Source organism: Grampus griseus, assembly GCF_964374135.1.
Source record: "Grampus griseus genome assembly, chromosome: 9".
NCBI classification, from domain to species: domain Eukaryota; kingdom Metazoa; phylum Chordata; class Mammalia; order Artiodactyla; family Delphinidae; genus Grampus; species Grampus griseus.
Window position 1 is genome coordinate 95,355,039 of NC_139003.1, and position 19,149 is coordinate 95,374,187.

Here is a 19,149-nt window from a genome sequence, read left to right on the forward strand (position 1 = left end):
AAAGGTTGATTAAGTTGCTTATGATCACACAGCAAATTTTGGTCTTCTTGGTTTTCAATCTAGTAATCTAATCCTATTCCTTTTTTATAGGCATTGAAATGAATCATCTTCAGAAGCAAAAGACTTAGACATGTAGATGTGGTCCCCAACCTTTTTGACACCAGGGATTGGTTTCGTGGAACACAATTTTTCCATGGACCAGGGAGGGAGGGGCATGGTTTGGGGATGATTCAAGTGCATTACATTTATTGTGCACTTTATTTCTATTATTATTACATTGTAATATATAATGAAATAATTATACAACTCTCCATAATGCTGGCAGAAGGCGGAGCTCAGGCAGTAATGCGAGCGATGCGGAGCGGCTGTAAATACAGATGAAGCTTCACTCACTCCCCTGCCGCTCACCTCCTACTGTGCAGCCCAGTTCCTAACAGGCCACAGACCGGTATTGCTATGTGGCCTGGGGGTTAGGGACACCTGTGGTTAAGAATATGGATATAGATACAGATATAGATAGAATACATGTAAGTAGTAAGTATAATACATACTTTTGTATTTGATGTATTTTATATATAGTATAAAAGTATATAACATTACATATTTACAAGCACACACTTGCAGACCTTGCTTCCCACTCTGCCAAGCCTAAATCTTGGCCTAATTTTGCCATAGCAGTGCCTGCAAATAAAATTAATAATATTCTTTTCTGTGGCTGAGTTTTCTCAGTGCCTGATACGGAGACGGTGGAGGCCCAGTCAAGACCAGTTCCCTTGTTCTTATGCATAAGAAGAAATGTAAACTTTCCATATACCACAGATTTGTAAGAGCAGCCTTTAATATTCAAAGCAGTTAGATTCTCTGCAGATACAAGGCTCACATCTCAACAGGATTCTGGCATGTCCTTCCTGGGGTAGAGTCAGGCTATGCACTGCTTGGAGGGGTAGGTCTCCTATGCCCAGAGTCCAAGAGCATCACCTCTTAATATAAAACCCTGTGACATTGCTAGCGAGAGAGAAAAACATTGCTCCTGACTCAATGATTGCTCTGCTAGTGAAGTTGTTTTCTATTGTTATCCTTGACTTTAGGCAGCACTGTTTTTGAGTGTCATTTTTAAGCTCAATGAATAGTGCCACCTGAATTGAAAGTCACATACCATGCAAGGTTCTAAGGGAGAGTAGCTGCAGTTTGCATGCTCCGTTTACTTCCTTCCTGCTTTCCTTCTCCTTGGAGAACCTTTGCACAGGAAGCGCTAAGCCTAGTCCATTTAACTTTCATTAGTAATGAATAATGGTGTTGGCTGAATCGCACCAGGCAGCCTCTTGTGAATGGAGTTGGCGTTTTATTTTCCCCTTATGTCTGCAAGAGAAGAGAGGCAAAACGAGATGCCCCTCTAACTGCATATCATGACCTATTTCACACAACAGTTAGGACCACTCCTCCCCTACATCACCAGGCATCCAGTCTTGGCTTCGAGTTGATATTCCTGCCTTACTCCTCAACATCCTCCTACCTCTTCGAATGTAACATGACCCAAAACAAGTCAACCATCCCTACCACTTTTCCCTTCTCAACCTTTCCCGACTTCCGTAAGTTTATGAGTGGACATAAGTGAATCAACTGCACTTCTGCTCTCTCAGACTGGGATCATCTTTTATCATACCTGCCCCTAAATGCCCGAGTGAAAATACTTTCCAAACCATGTTGAACATTTCTCTGAAACGTCCCACAACTATTTCTTCATGTTTGATTATAGTGTCCCCTCTCACACTGATGTCCTTATTGTTTTGGCTACATCAAGGCACTAATGGGTCCCATTAGTTACTCGGCTACAACTCGTCCTTTCTACCTGTGGCACCGTCTTCCCTTTCTGCCCAAGACCAACCATTCTTCTGGATGATCACAGAGTCCACATGAATGACCTAATTTCCTTAACGTGCTCGATCCCATTGACCTGTACTTCCATTTATCACCAGCCATCCATTCCAATGCTTACACCTTCGATCATGTGAAAACATCACAGGCTCCCCAGCTGTCTCTTTACAACCTAATATCCTTCCATAACCAACCCCTATTTCCATCACTCTGTACCTTCATTGCTTTGGGACATTCAATCACTCATCCCCACTCTTCTAGCTATTAATCCTCCCACATGCCCTCAATCTTGCAAATCCAGCCTTGGGAACTTGAGGTCTCTTCCTCTCCCTCATGCCATGGCTCTCACTGACATTTAGCCAGTCCACAAATCTGCCACCCCTTTCCTCCTTCCCTGCCAGGCTTCCTCCTCACTTCTCCATTGTTTCAGCTGGTCTGTCTGCCTCCTGGCCTGACCATCTATGGACACCTCCTCAGCACTACTACAGTGACCTCTCTGAAATGCACATCTGAGTGTGTCATTTGCATAATTCAGTTCCATTGTTCCCAGATGCCTTTGGGATAAGTCTAGGCTCTGTCCAGGAAGCTGTTTGTGAGCTGGATCCTGCTTATCTATCCAGTTTCCTCTCATAAGTTGACCCCTTCTATGATCCAGACACAGTGAGGCACCCACATTTCCCAAAGGGACCCGTGCACTCTGTGAACTTCAGCCTTTTGCCAATAGTGTCCTCTCTCCCTGGAATGTTCCTCCCACACCTTCTTCATCCAGCTGATGCCTACTTAACTGTTTTGACTTAGTTAAGGCATCACCTCCTCTGGGAAGTTGTCTCTGCCTGTTCATTAGCCTTCTCCCCACCACCATCGCCACCCCTTCTCTGTACCTGTCTATCAGGCTGAGCCTTTGGGGACTCTTACCGTGGAACTTTCTGCTTTGTCATTGTCTACCTGCAGCATAAGACTGCGAGCTCGTAGGGACGTGGCCATGTCACCAGCACCCAGCTCAGAGTCAGGGCTCAGGAGGTGTTTTTGAGTGAATAAGTAACCCTTCCCTTCTTCTGAGCCATTGGCTGCTTTATGACCAACATTCTCCTGATCTCTGCCTCACTTGCCCATTATGGAACTGCTGCCATAATTTAACATAATTTCTAATTTAATATTTCTTTTGGTTCTCTACTTTGTTTTTATTTCAGTAAGTTCAGTTTACGGAAATTCTGTTTATAGAAGATCTACTCCGTGTCTTTTCTGAAGCAAGATAGAATATAATAAATAAATAAAGCATCTTATTTCTGTAAGTGGCCTATTGAGTAACAATGCAAACCAAAATAAATGGATACCCCCTATATTGCAACACTAGTCTAACATCTCTCTGGAAAATTGAAGAAGGTAGGCCTACATCGGTGGTTCTCAACAAGGGCAGTTTTGCCCCCAGGAGACGTTGAGCAATGATTGGAGTCATTTTTGGTTGTCACAACTAGAAGGGTATTACTGGCATCTATTGGATAGAGGCCCACTACCATCTACTGCTATTAATCAGAATGCCAAGACCAAAAAACTAAATATTATTATTAATTATTATTATTAAAATAAATATTATTAAATTTAATAATATTATTAAATTTAATAATTTAATAATCCCAGCTTAGTACTACTAAGCTGGGATTTGAAGAATATGTTATGAATCACTGGGCTAAATATTCAGGCCACAGAGGAAGATTTAGATTTGATCTAAGAAATATTTTTATAACAGTGAGATTATTCTATGTTAAAATGGATTATTACTGTGGGAACTGTGATTCTCCACTCTGGTTGCACGGTAATCTGGGACGCTAGAAACACTACCAGTACCCAGCTCTACCCCCAAGGGAATCTAATTTAATTAGTCAAGGATGGGATTCAGTAATGGGTATTTTTGTTAAAGCTCCCCAGATGATTCTAATGGGAGCCAGGGCTAAGTACCAATGGCCCAAAGCAAAAGTAAGAGTCCCACAACCTGTGCTGAAACAAAACCAAAAGGAGGATTGATGCTGTAAGAATACTGTATTCATTCCAGCTCATGCCCCAGCATTGGGCCTCATACAGCTTTCTTCCTGCCATTGTTGCCAATCATAAGAGGTCTGACAGTTGGTTCCTCAAGTGCAGCCAGGAAAGAGAATTCCGAATTTAATGTTCTGATGGAAAGGTGACTTATGGAACTTTACTCTCTGACCCTCAAGGCACCAGGAGTTCCTTTATCTAGGATAGTTTCATGACTTACGCAGAGATAAGGAGACATTGATTGATTGATTGGTCCAAGCATGGAGTACAGTTACCCTTAGATGCTCTCAAGCATCCTCAAGGAGGATGATGTGGGAAATGGCCAGACTTCCCATCCCTAAGGATCCAGGATTGGCTTTTTCATTTGCCACATTGGTTTCTTTCACAGATGAACTAGGATGCAAGGTGACAGAATTCCACAAAGAGCGGGGGCTTGGATCAATAATGCATCTTTTTTTTTTAATCCTGTGCAGATATAGTTCACAGATTTTTCTTTTGACCATTAACCAGGCCATTTCTCTGGATGGAAAGACAGAGTGGGCATTAGTAGTAGGAGAACTGTAGCTTTTGTTTGTGCACTAGGCATTTGGACCTGGTTTACGGATACTACAATCACTTTTATAGACTTACTGGTTGTTAAGGACCAGCTGAAATAAGGTCGTAGATTTGAAAGAAGTCCAATAATTAAAGAGTCAAAAGGAGAAGGAAATATTAGAGGATGGGGCAGGTAGAATCTGGATAGACCAGGAATGGAGAGGAAAAGATGCAGTTTAATCTTACACAACATGAACCTTCTTTTCCTAGTCTACAGTTGAAGATGCTGAGGTTCAGTGAGGTCATGCATGAGAAAGTCAAGAACTTAGATGTGCAGATCTAGGAAAAAAAGCCAAGTCCACCTCACTCCGCAAGTTCTTCAGGGGCTCAAAGTAAGAGCGAGGTCAGCAGCCAGACAAAATTCATCACCCTGGCCTCAGACCCACGGGTGCAAATAGCTTGCTCAGGAATAGGCAGACTTTTATATTTTTCGAGCTGCTCACTGGTTCTTAAAAGAACCTGACCTGTATAGCACAGGGAACTCTACTCAAGTTCTGTGGTACCCTATATGGGAAAAGAATCTGAAAGAGAATGGACATATATATATATATATATATATATATATATATATATATATATAACTGATTCACTTTACTGTACATCTGAAACTAACACAACATTGTAAGTCAACTATACTCCAATAAAATTTTTTTTTAAAAAAAGAAGAACCTGACCTAGCTGGAAGTTTACATGGACTCCAGTAACCATGGCATGGAAGTAAGGGCCTGGTGGGGAGGGGTTGATGCCAGCCATGAAGGGGTGGATTTGTGAAGAGAGGCTGAGAAGGAAGTCTTTGTGGAGGGAGGAAAAGAGCTCAGGATTTACCACCAAGTTTCAGAGAACGTCTTAGTAAGCTGACTTTCGTGTCCCATGTAGGCTGCTAGTGCCGGAAATACTCGTGTTTTACTAAAGGTGGTTACGTTTTTAGTTATAAAAATAATACATGTTCATCACAGAAAGAAATGGGTGGGGGACATAATCTTACTTGGTAAAGCAACTGCTGTTGAAATTCGTTGTGATTCTTTCCAGTCTTTTTTCTATTCATTTCATTCACATTATTGTGATCATGAGCTACCTGTTCCTTGCTCTTGTCACTTAGCATTGGAAAATAAGCATTTTCTATCTTATTGTCATTTAATGTGTTATAATTGTAATCGCATATTTAGGTACAATCATAATATAAATTATTGTAATTTAGAAAATTATAAACTATTCTGTCATATACATATACTACAATGTGCCTAGCCTATGGTTGAGCTTTTAGGTTAGGAGATCCATTACAGTACACTTCAGAATGGAATTACTAGGCAGAAGAAATGGAAGTTTGGGACCCGAGATAGTTAGGGAGCCTGGATGCTCACAGGCCTCCTTCCCTAGGGGTGGCAGGGGTGGCTGGGGTATGTGTCTAGTTGTGACGAAGACTTGGGTTTGAAAGTGAATACTTATTTGCAGGAGGAAAACCCTCCAGAGTTCTCTTTCCTGCTGTCACCGTGGCTGGCAGTGTTAGAGAGTGTGTCTGCTCCATCAGTCTGGCCCCCTGAGTGACTAATGAGCAGAGCCCTCTGCCGGCCCACAATGACAGTGTGAGCAAGGAAAAAACTTTGCTACCATAAGTCACTGAGATGTGGAATTGGTTGGTTACTGCAGCATACCCCAGCCCATACTGACTGGTACGGAGGGGATATTAACACTGGTATGCCGGACATATTTAACCTCTGAAATTAGAAATCAACTAAGGTGAAAAGAATGCTGTTAGGAATTCATCAGAATAAAAGAAAGTAGTTATATATTTTAGCTGTTTCACAACCCTCAATTAAGGGTACTATAACTTTTAATCAACTCCCCCCTCCCAGAGAGTCTGAGCTGGGCAATGAAAATATTTTCCTCTCTCTCCTTTTCTACACTTACTGATAGCCAAGCCAACTTCTGATGATAACAGTCTGCCTTTAATTGTCGTCGCCTTTATTTTCAAAGCCCTACAGTATGCTATTTAAAAAATGAACAGTTTACAACAGAAGGAAAAGGATCTGCTTTCTCTCCCCACCAACCCCACCATGAGCCCACATCCTCAAGTTCAGTTTGGATTGTACCCTCCAGGCATTTTCTCTGCAACTCAAAATACAAACGGAATCCCACTCTTCACATTTTTCTACATCTTGCCTTTTTTCTCTTAATTTGTCAGGTATCATTTCATGTCAGAACGTATTTATTTACCTATTTCTTTTGAATGGCAGCAGAGTTCTCTGTTTCAAAAACTTACCATCCTTCATTTAGCCGGTTTCCTGTTGGTAGGCGTATTTTAAATCTTTCCAGCCTTTTGTAATTGTTCATAATGCTCTATTGAACATCCTTATTAAAAAAATGTATTTTGCACACTTGTACAAGTTAATCCAGAGAGGAAATTCCTAGAAGTAGAATTCTGGGTTGAAGGGAGTTTGTAGTTTAAATGCCAAAAAATATTACCAATTCCCGTCCCAAGGGTCCAATCAATTTGCATTTCCATCAATACAGTGTGAGAGTTCTTGTCCCTTCCCACTTTCCAGAAGGCGGTGTATGATCAAACTTTTAAAAATCTCTGCCATTATAATCATGAAAAAAAAAAGGTATTGCATTGTTGATTTGAAGTGCATTTCCTTAATTATAGGTGAGTTTTGCTTGTTCTTTCTTTAAGTAGGTTGATACCTTCAGTCAAGTATGGTGAGGCCTGGGTAGCATTCTTTCCCTTTAAAGTGAGTTGATTTTATTATTTGAATCTCCAAGAATAACCTTATTTTTAGGGAATTCCCTGGCAATCCAGTGGTTAGAACTCCGCACTTCCACTGCAGGGGGCACAGGTTCGATCCCTGGTCAGGGAACTAAGATCCTGCAAGCCAAGTGGCCAAAAAAAAAAAAAGAAAAGGACCTTATTTTTAAGCACTGAGAAGACATCTCATTGTGACCATTATTCATTTATTGAATAAACAGGGTTCGCAGCATTTCTAAAACCTTGAGATAGATAGATAGAGATAGGTTGAGATAGATAGATAGATAGATAGATAGAGATATTGCTGCTGGGGTGTTTGACAATGACATCATTCAAAGCAGATGGACTGGGGACTGACCAGCTCTCTCACCTTGCAATTAATTGATGCCACATGTTTTTTCATTGCAGCAATTCAGCTTTGTGTCCTTGCCCACTGATGTGCTGGAAATTGAGGTGAAGGACAAGTTTGCCAAGAGCCGCCCCATCATCAAGCGCTTCTTGGGAAAGCTGTCGATGCCCGTTCAGAGACTCCTGGAAAGACATGCCATAGGGTAAACCTTGACCAAGAGCTCAGTATCACTAGGCAACAGCCAGCAGGCCAGGCCCAAGGGAGGCAACAATACAGTCTCATAGAGACTTGAACTGAAAAGGTGGTGCTGTATTTCCTTGGCTTCTCCCATTAATTATGTTGTTGAGCTACAACATTTAATTAAACAGACCCTTCTCTTTCCCCTAGTTTGCGTACCACTGGTTACTTATGCAAGCGAGTAAAAATTCCTAAGACACTATAGTGAAAGAAGCCCTTAATGCAGCATTTTTTCTGTACAGATAGAAATTAAAATTTGTTTTACTACAAAGGATAACATTTCATTCATATGCCTGTCTTGTGTGTAGGATTTAATCATTTGTGACATTTCCATAACAAGATGAAATGCTGGGTTACTAGACCAGAGTGCCTTAGAAAACACTAGTATTTATAGAAAATGCTAGATAATATGTATGAAATTTTAAAAGCGTGAATCCTTATGGTGCAACCACAATTATGTTGCTTGCATCGTTCAGTTGTATATGAGAATATGTTTCTGTGTTTTGTATCTTCTACATTCGTGTCCATTCAGGTTCTCATTGAACTCTGTCCAGATAAAATCCTTGTACATAATATGTATTTCCGTAGGTAATGGCAACTATGTTTGAAAACACTAACTCTCTGGTCATAGATATGCCTCAGTGCAATACTTAGAATGATATCAAAGGAATGAGGAAAATTATGCAGAATTTCCAAGGGTCTTAATTTAAAGCTCTTTGGATTTTCAGAAGGACTTTGGAATCACTCACAGTTATCATAAGGACATGTAATCAGAACCTGATAGCGTGTGTGCAGCCGTGTGCACATAGACACGTGTTAATTCTCAAGCCAAAGGGAGTTGACATTTACGAAGCTACAGTCGTGTGTCGAACAAGGTGTTTGCATTTTCCACTCAAACAAACAAGCAAAAATATACCTAAAGAACATAAAGCTGTCTGTGGCACATAGAGACTAAATGATTCCAAACTGTTCATTTTTAAAATAGCAAACTGTATGCCTTTTAAAATAAAGGCAGGGCTTCCCTGGTGGCGCAGTGGTTGAGAGTCCGCCTGCCGATGCAGGGGACGTGGGTTCGTGCCCCAGTCCGGGAAGATCCCACATGCCGCAGAGCGGCTGGGCCCGCGAGCCGTGGCCGCTGAGCCTGCGCGTCCGGAGCCTGTGCTCCGCAACGGGAGAGACCACAACAGTGAGAGGCCCGTGTACCGTAAAAAAATAAAATAAAATAAAGGCAGCTCATGGGACTTCCTGGGCAGTCCAGTGGTTAGGACTCCACGCTTCCATTGTAGAGGGCGTGGGTTCCATCCCTGATTGGGGAACTAAGACCCCCCCATGCCATGCTGTGCGGCCAAAAAAAAAAAAAAAAAATTCTAAAATAAAGCTCAGAAATCTCCCTCAATCCCTTGGCCTGTATCGCAGCCCGCAGCTCTCTGCCTGGCTGTCTGCCTCCCTCAAGTCCTCTACCCATGCCTGCCTCAGCCTCACATTGGAAATATCACCGCTGCCTTGAGCCCTTTATGTAGTGGTCCTGCCTCATGCCCCCAGCTGGATGTAAGCTGTCTAAAGGCAGCGGTATGCACTACCTGCTGTATATCACCGGAATTACTTTTGACTTGCGAGAGGCTCAAAAAATATTTGTTGATAAAGTGAGTGGAAAGCAAAGGAAAGAAACACGTGGAAAACAAATGCAAAGCGTGATCGATTTAATTTTTGTCTCACTGTCTGATGGTCTTTAGGCCTCCTCTGATTCCGGCATGGTTTGGGGTTCAGGATCTCTTATGGTCCTAGTAGACCTACCTCATAATATTGACCAAGGCCCATGTCAATATTGTAGCTCATTCTGTTTTCCCTGCATATAATGCCTTATTCAGTGGGCTTCCTAGAAACTCCAAGCATGAAACCAGGGCTTCCCAAATAGAAATACGAAGTCAGTGGATCACTGGGGTATATGTTGTTCCATCATGCTGGTGCTTTCTAGGAAGAAACATGAAAACACTACCAGCCAGTGACTTATCTTTTTATTTGAATGTCACAAATGAATAAATGGAGTGAATACAGAATTATCTAAGTAACAACTGGTTTGGGACTATGTCTTTGTTATTATTGGATAGAGTGGATTTGTTCATTTCTGAATATCCCAAGGTAATCACTCTTCCTATTTAGGCGAAGGTAGGGGACCGTGTGCTCTGCTGAAGCTGCATTGTTGATGAAACTATAATAGCAAAGTTTCAGGTTGATTTCTCCCTGGATAATTGTCTTCCTAGTAATTAAAAATTGCCTTGAGTCGGAAGAGGGAATGGTGCCAGAGTCCAGGGTGGAGTTTCAGAGTCTCTCTGTGGGACCCTGGAGTTGGTGTAATCAGAGGTCATGGGCCAGTGGACCCAGCCCACAAGTCTTGCTTTGCTCCGTTCCGCAGCAGGTCCCTTTCTGAACCCCTCCACAGGGTCCCTGGTAACCAGGACAGCATCCTTCCATAGATATTAGATATAGATGATAGATAGATAGATAGATAGATAGATAGATAGATAGATATCGCAAGACACACATCTGCTGCTGGCACTGTCTATTATTAAGGGCATATTTGGAAAATATCACCCTGCACAGGAAAAGCAGCAAAGGATATCCATATCTTTTCTTTTTTTCTCTAGAACACAGGTTGGCAAACTTTCTATAAGGAGCCAGATAGTAAATGTTTCAGGCTGTATAAGCCATATGGTTTCTGTCCCAGATATTCAGCTCTGCCATTGTAGCATGAAGTCAGCCCAGACAAGAAGTAAACTTAATAATAAGCAAGGTTGCATTCTAATAAAACTTTTATTTATGGAAACTGAAATTTGAATTTCGTATCATTTTCACATGTCACAAAATACTACTCTTCCTTTGCTTTTTTTCCAACTATTTAAAAATGTAAAAAGCTCATGGCCTTATGGAAACAAGTGATGGGCCAGATTTGGCCCGTGGGCTGTAGTTTCCTGATCCCTGCTTAGGAGTATTCGATAAGGATTTTCTTGAAGGTTTTCATCGCTGTTGAGCAGATGTACTTTCCCATCGTTCCCTTAGGACCATCTCATATGTACCCGAGCAGATCACCACCTCCTAATAGCAGGGCCTCCCTGGGCTGGGCTGCTTTGCCCACTGACACAGAAAGCACACTGCGTGGTCTTTAGGAGGACAGGTATTGACCAGATCTGTGACGGTGTTTGTTTCCTTCTAGGGACAGGGTGGTCAGCTACACACTTGGCCGCAGGCTTCCAACAGATCATGTGAGTGGACAGCTGCAATTCCGATTTGAGATCACTTCCTCCATCCACCCAGGTATTTTCAGCATGTACTTTCATGTGTTGTCCTAGCCGAGTGTCATAGCGTGGTTCCTTTCCCCAAAATACAATAACCATTGTTCTCTCCAGACATGTCCTAGGTTTTATGGTTCTCTATCCATCTTCTCCATTTGAGGCCTAGAAGCCAGTGATCTGTTCTGGAAGCCAGGTTGCTGTCCCCCTTTTTATGTTTTTTATTTTTATTTTTTGGCCACATCACATGGCTCGTGGTATCTTAGTTCCCCGACCAGGGATCAAACCCGGGCCCCCTGCAGTGGAAGCACAGAGTCCTAACCAGTGGACCACCAGGGAAGTCTCTGTTGTCCCCTGGATTGAGAGGCTCCTCTTCATTCAGTGATCCAAAGGTAGAGGGTTAGGCACTCGAGTGGGAATTGACAAAGAGGCCAACGTGGGTATGGAGCCATGTCTAATTTATCATTTTACTCCCAGCATCCACATAGGACTTGCTCAACAGATATTGAATCATTACATACGTGAGTGAGTGAATGAATGTGATACCCATCATAGTGTTGAACTGTGATTACCCAGTGGATTTTTACAATATCGCAGGAAAAATGGAAACTATAAGTTGGACAGAAAACTTGAGAATCATCCCGTGTTCAGTTTTTCAGGCCAAAACATATCTCCAAATAAGAATGATGAGATACCTCTTAATTCCCCCCTTGCTTTTCTCCTACAAGCCCCCTCATAAGTGTAGATCACACTGAGAATTGTCTGGTCCTCCTGGGCCACATTTATAGGTTGCCATTAAAGCTAATATAGCTTCTGAGAATTCAGGGTCTGAAGTTTATCACTGCCCACTCATCAAACAGAAGTTGCACTCTTCTATGCCCAATATACAAAGCAGATTGTAAGAAAACACTTGACGGTTTCGTCCTTTCAAATCCAGCATTTTCTACATTCTGAGAATAGAACTGACTCTTCCTTCAGTAAGGACAGCTTTACAGTGCACCAGAGAGATTGCTTTTCTTCGATGAGTGAATAGCACTAGAGCTTGAAATGGGAATTCCTGTCTGGCAGGGATGCAATAGAGCAACTGGGGGAAGGTAGAGGTAAACCATGCTTGCTGCTCCTTGAATGGGTGCTCGGTATGGAGACCTGGTTTATCTTCCCCTGCAGTACCTCCATATGTTGGAAACCTTCCAGTCTGAGCCACTGAATGACTGTGGTTGCTCCCATCATTGGCCTTTTCTTCTCTCTGGTCACCTAAGAACCCCGTTCTGCCACCCTGGGGGACCCAGCCATAGTAAACACTCTGAACCAATATAATTAGTCCTGCCTGGAGCCAGCAAGGAACTATAAACCGTGCCCCCCATCTCTGAGGTCTAACATGTAGCAAACATTTATGTGCCTAGAACTGGGGTAATGCTAGGCTTTGGGCATTTTAACCAAAAAATGAAGTTCCTTGAAACAGAATTCTCAAATATATCATGACTGCAAGTGTCCTTAACATAAGGAGAACTCATTCTTGCAGTATTTTTAGCAGAGCTTTGGCCAATGGGAAGCCCTCATCAACCCCTACATCCGATATCCTAAGGCAGAAATCCCTAGGATGGCTCAGTCCCCCGGAGCAGGCTAACACTACAGTGACATTTTCTTCTTGTCTGCAGATGATGAGGAGATTTCCCTGAGTACCGAACCTGAGTCTGCAGAAATTCAGGACAGCCCCATGAATAACCTGGTGGCAAGCAGCCGTGGGGAGCCGCCTTGCACTAATGCACCAGAGCCCTCGGGGACCTCAGGGCCAGAGCAGCTGAGCCAGGGCAGTGCGGTGGGCCCTGCAGGGAACGAGAGCCTGGAGCTTGCCAATCCGGATGAGGCCGCCGCAGGTACCACGGAGGCAGGAGATGATGGCACGGTCTGTGTGAGGCCTGAGGCGGCTGGGGAGCTTCTGGCCCCCTGGCCAGAGGACACGGAGCCCGCCCTGAGCGCGGAAGAACTGGCCGAGCGGCTGGACCTGGGCGGGGAGGCGGCCCTACCCGGGCTGCTGGAGGACGGTCGAGCCCCGGGCAGCCCCGGGGAGCCAGTGGCCCATGAGGCGGCGACAGAGAGCCGGGCTGGCGGGCAGGAGGAGGACAGGCTGCAGCTGCGGGCTTCGGTGAAGAGGAAAAGCAGGCCGTGCTCCCTGCCTGTGTCCGAGCTGGAGACGGTGATCGCGTCCGCCTGCGGGGAGCCCGAGACGCCTCGGACCCACTACATCCGCCTCCACACGCTGCTGCACAGCCTGCCCTCCGCGCAGGGCGGCAGCGCAGACGACGACGGCGCGGAGGAGGAGGCCACCCTCAAGGATGCCTCGGAGAAGGAGGCGCTCAGCGAGGTGGACACGGTCGCCGCCGAGCCGCCTCCCCCGGAAGAGGATGGAGAGGCCCCCGAGGGGGCCACTCCAGGCACAGCGCCCCCGGGCCACTCGGGCTTGGCCAACGGCTCTGTCCCAGGTGGCGACACGCTCCCCAGCACGGGGAGCGAGAGCGACTCCAGCCCGCGGCAGGGCGGGGACCACAGCTGCGAGGGCTGCGACGCATCCTGCTGCAGCCCCTCGTGCTACAGCACGTCGTGCTACAGCAGCTCGTGCTACAGCAGCTCGTGCTACAGCGCCTCCTGCTACAGCCCCTCCTGCTACAACGGCAGCAGGTTCGCCAGCCACACCCGCTTCTCCTCCGTGGACAGCGCCAAGATCTCCGAGAGCACCGTCTTCTCCTCCCAGGACGACGACGAGGAGGAGGAGAACAGCGCCTTCGAGTCGGTGCCCGACTCGGTGCAGAGCCCGGAGCTGGAGCCGGAGTCGGCGAAAGGCGCGGGGTGGCAAGACGAGTCGGCTGCCGCCACCGGGAGCGTGGCCAGAACCGTGGAAGGTCTGGAGTCCCCCGTGGCAGGGCCGAGCAGTCGGAGAGCAGGTTAGACCTCACACCCAATCAGAGAGAAAATAGGACCACCAGGGGGACGCAGGTCTCGCCAACATGGTTTCAAAACAAGAGGGAGAGGGTCAGTCCCAAATGAGGTTGCTGCAGCAGCCGTGGGTGCCTGTCCTGTACGTACATGTGTGCATGTGTATATGTGTATGTCAGTACTCCAGACTGTGGGTAGCTGACACCCCGCCACTGCCCAGATACACACCAAGAATTACAGCTAGTTGGATGTGAGCGTATACTTGTATGTGTGCTTCTCGGTTTTAACTAATCACTGGTTATAGGGTACGTGTTACCCTCTAGTCTTGACAACAACTGGAGCATCGAGGTTAGTATCAAATAATATAAGCAGGAAATGATCATCAACATTAGGTGGATAATGTGTCAGCATCTGCTGATCCCCAAAACTTATTGAAGATTAGCAGTAAGTTAATATAACTGGAGGAACATTGAGATTACCTGTTTTAGAGTTTAGCTAACCTGTGTGCCAATGGATACGTATAGCCTACATGTATGTGTCATGATTTCTGTCTCCTCGATTCTGTTATTGTTGTTGGTTTTGTTTTGTGTTGTTTTGGGGGTCCGGGGGCTATTTTTTCTAATGGAAGGGAAGAATGACATGAATGTGTAAATCGCTTTGTCTCAAGTAAGATCCTAATCCAGTAGGTACCCCCTTTAGTTTCAAAATGTATTCTGTGTCTTAACCAAAGACCTTCCTTCTTAGTCATGCCTGTGGAATCATATATAAATTTAATTTGCATTTCCTTATCCAGAATTGGGAACCACCTTCCAATCAAGTGACAGTGACATCAAGGGAAATCGTTTAAAAGTCACATAATAATAGGCAATAATTCAGTTGTTTTAAAAGAGAAAGATATAGATTCTGCTATTTTGCTGTTCTCATTTGTTTAAATTAGCCTCCAAGCAAAATGCGTTGGTCTTGTCTCTAGACGGCTAGCTAGCTCATCAAGGGCCAGCGTTATAGCATCTTTATGTTTGAATTCTCAGCCCCTAAACAAATGCCTGGCACCTACAGATTTTTTACAGGAACTAACGCGAGCTAAAAAGAAATAATTTTAAGTACTTAACAATGCCCAATTCTACATTTTAGAGAAAGAAGGGGTGAGGGAAAGTGGCACATAGGATAAGGAGAAGCCCAAGGAAATTGGTAATAAAGAGACACAGGGAGGAAAACCATAGTGACATACAATATGGAAAGGCACCCGTGAGTGTGAGAATGGCGTGGACAATTCCTTTCTTTAACAAGGTGGTTTTGAGTCCCTTCTTCGTTCTGAGCCAGATGCTTTGTGCTGGGCACAGGAAGATGGTTCAGCAGTAGATCTGTGTGGAAGGAACTCAATAATTACAATAGAATTGCAAATAAGTATATTACAAGGAGTTTGGGGGATACACCCCTACAACAGCATAACTCGGAGCTGCCAGCGATGTTTAGACCAAAGTTCAGCAAATTTTTTCTGTAAAGGGCCAGATAGTAAAACTTTTAGGCTTTGTAGGTCAAGAGGCAAAATCAAAAAACTCTTCTCACCTAAGGGGTATTTTTAAAAACAGTTTTACCTTCAGAAGTGTAATAACCGTTCTTAGCCCAGAGCCATACAAAAACAAGGCTGGATTCGGAGTTTGTCAACCCGTTGTAGCCAATGGGTATACTTTGACCACCATGTTGGGAGACAGTCCACACATGGGTAATTGAAAATTGACTCAGTATACATTGATATAAAAGCATGTTTAACAACAACATAAAAAAGACACTGCCCACGCCTTTGAGGGCCTAACAGTCCAGGAGGGGGAAGCCATCCCCTTAACTGAAAGGACAGGAAAGTGTTTCAGGGCCATAGTGGAAGTCTGTGTTTGTAAAGAAATTTCTCGCTTCCTGAATTTTTTGCAGATTGTAAACTCGGAAAAAGTTAAGAAGCACCTACATGCTTCACTGTGGTGGTTACCAAGGGCAACATGAGGATTCCTGGGAAGGACTGTTGATCTCATGAAAGCTGTGCATACCTTGGCATGTGACATTCTCCAGCCAGTTCTTCTCTCCCTTGGTAGTGCATCCCCGGGGCTAATGGGATCGGCGTGGCAGATCTGTCCCCTACTGACCACCATGTTTCCAAGAGCACCTGCTCAAAGAAAGCACATAGGCCTGGTTATATGCATGTGTGCTCTCTTCTCCCTTAAGAGTCTCTGCTGCCCCCTCACCGTGACTTTGAAGATTGCAAATTCTTGCCCAAGGTTAGCCAAGGTAGATGTACTATATACATGCCCACGCAGACGAGTCTGTAGCAGCTTGTGGAGGATGTCTTCTTTATCTACTTTTTGCTGCTTTTCCTTCCATAAAAACCTTTTTTTTTCAATCTCAACATAAAATGGTTTTTTAAAACCTGCCGATCAAATGGAAAAAGTAACGTAATATGATTATGAGCTCAGCCCTGCCATCAGGCTCCCCTGGGTTTATATTCAGTCCCCCCCACTTCCCAGCCATGACACCTTAGCCAAGTTACCTAACTGCTCCAAGCCTCACGTGTAAAATGGGTGCAAATGTAGAACGTACCCTGAGGGGTTATCGGAAAGATTCAATGAGATGATTCGTATGATGCGCCCAGCCCCTCACTGAGTGAGGGTTCCTCCAGGTAGATGAGCAGCGAGACTCCCTTTTAAATTAGAATAAGTTTCCTTCTCAGAAGGTCTAGCAGGTCTGACACTTGCTTTGTGTTTGAGGCGAAGGGGATGGTGTGGAGCCGCGGCCGCCGGCAGAACAGGATTGCTCGCTTCCTCTGTGCGCTCCATTCAGTCACATCATTGCGTTTGCTTGGGGTTCACAGGCAGGTGGGGTCAGCTCCATTAACTCCAGCAAGCAACAATATTATGTTTCCACTAGCTTGGAGGAGTAATTAACCTGATTGGTTGAATTAATTATGATGAGGTAAGTTTGTTGTGGTTGTTTTTGTTAAGAAACTAAATTAAAAATGCAGCAGCTGGTGACATAACAACTGTACCATTGTTTTTTTAGTTTCTGACACTAAACATATATAAAGACAAACATGAGTGTGGTATCCACTAAATTCAGAGCCCAACTTTGAAACAGGAGTCTGTTTGCAAGGAGCTATGTGCTGGCATGAGGGGCACCTTCCTTGACTGCCCTTAGTCTCCAGGGACCCCAAGAATTTCAGTCACACACCAGAGTTTGCACAAGAAATAATGTTACATATTTAACATGTAAAAGGACCCTTTGTTCCGGAATACATCCCTGTTTTTGTTTTCCAGTTAGCTCTAGGAATTAAATGGCTAAATTAAATCCACCTAACTTCCTTCCTAGCTAATTTCTTTATGTTTTAAATCCGTTCTGTGGATCTAGAGTGAGAAGAAATAAACATCCTTTCCATGTGTGGACATTCTGGGGAGTATTTTTGAAATTTGAGATCCCACGAAGATCTTAACCACTGTTTTTCACAGTTTCTCTCTTTTTGGCCCAAGGAATAATGGAACACTTGGTATTTGCATGAGCCGTGGAGGGCAGAGGAAGGAAAAGGCCTGACCTTTGTCCTCTGGCCAACAGGGGCTACTGTGAGAAATCCAAGGCGGTGTTAGTTGGGGGTTACCAGTCTGAGAGCTGTCTCGTGGCCTGGGCCCTTCTAGCTCCCCAGAGATCAAGAGCAATTGCCTCTGATTATGTGACCCAAACAGCTGGTGCTGTAGGCCTTCCATGCACATGGCCAGAGGACATCATGAAATAGGAGCTGCATTGTACAACATCGTTCAGTTCATCATAAGGCTGCCTGAGAGTACTATTAGCTGTGTCTGTTATAACTGAGGGTGCGCATTCTGTGAATATGTTTATTTCTAAAATTTCTCCATGTCTGTCTTTCTTCTTCCGTCTCTCCCACTTCTGTGTCTCAAGTTTTCCTGTCTCGGTCTTCCCACCTCTTATCTACTTCCTTCGTCTCTTGTCTTCTTCCAGAACACCCTGGCTTATCAGATTCTTCCTCAGAATAATCTGGACCAATCACAAGATGCCATAGCTCCTGGGCTCTGTACCCCAGCCCCTAGCTTCCATACTACACGAGTTCCTTAACCCCATCTCAGAAAGGCACCAGCTAAGAGTTTCATTCCAAACACAAAATCTCTGAAAGATGGCCTCTGGGTAGCCCTCCGATGAAACCTATCCAAACAAGGAGCTGTCATTTTGCACAGACCCCTTGAACTTTTATGAGACCTTATAAATGCTGCCCTTCCCTCCAAAAGGCCTGTTTCTTTTCCTGGGCTAAACTCAGGCTCTGCTCATTTTCTTTTGTGTCCCTTTCTGATGCCACCTTCCCCTCAAGAAAATCCGGGTGGTTACAGCATCAGACCCCAATCCTACCTATTGGTCTGTTGCGGTACAGATCACAGCCATGGAGTGTTTGGCTGGCTTTTTTCGAGTTTCTTAAAAGATATAGTTCCCTCTATTCACTGGCTCATGAATGACTCTGTATGTAGCAAACTGACACAGAAAAAAATCAATTGCCTACTCTTTTTTTTTTTGAATTTTATTTTTTTTATACAGCAGGTTCTCATTAGTTATCCATTTTATACATATTAGCATATATATGTCAATCCCAATCTCCCCAATTGCCTGCTCTTTGGGGTTTTTTCTTGCAGTAGTTTGTTTTACAGTCGTGCTTTTTTGCTGACATTGCCATGGCAATGAATGAATCTGAATGTCTCGACTATCTTGTCCGTAGGTGAATGTCCTATACTCCATAATTCCCAGCCAGTAAGCCAGCTTCCTTCCTTGAGGCCTGAACATCATCACTACCCAACAATCGATGAGCCTCTTCCACCAAGTAAGCTTTAGTTTTGAAAATCTATGTTCATAACTTCCCATCAAGTGTAAGCAGGTCGGTATGAACTTTGTATATAAACATCCAAACTCTTCCTCCACTCCATACCTCACACTGTGATCAAAAACCAATATGGGGGCTTCCCTGGTGGCGCAGTGGTTGAGAGTCCGCCTGCCGATGCAGGGGACACGGGTTCGTGCCCCGGTCCGGGAGGATCCCACATGCTGCGGAGCGGCTGGGC

General features: G+C 44.5%; 1 protein-coding gene across 3 annotated transcripts in view; it reads left to right on the forward strand.

The window, feature by feature from the left end:
- HECW1 (HECT, C2 and WW domain containing E3 ubiquitin protein ligase 1) overlaps positions 1 to 19,149 on the forward strand; it is a gene marked incomplete at both ends in the record, with an annotated part of 479,237 nt that overhangs the window by 348,906 nt on the left and 111,182 nt on the right. For all 3 annotated transcript variants that reach the window (XM_082661880.1, XM_082661879.1, XM_082661881.1), the window contains 4 exons: positions 7,655 to 7,797; positions 11,044 to 11,144; positions 12,778 to 14,061; positions 18,810 to 18,911. In XM_082661880.1, coding sequence (XP_082518006.1) covers positions 7,655 to 7,797; positions 11,044 to 11,144; positions 12,778 to 14,061; positions 18,810 to 18,911 — 1,630 coding nt within the window. The remainder of the gene's footprint in view (positions 1 to 7,654; positions 7,798 to 11,043; positions 11,145 to 12,777; positions 14,062 to 18,809; positions 18,912 to 19,149) is intronic.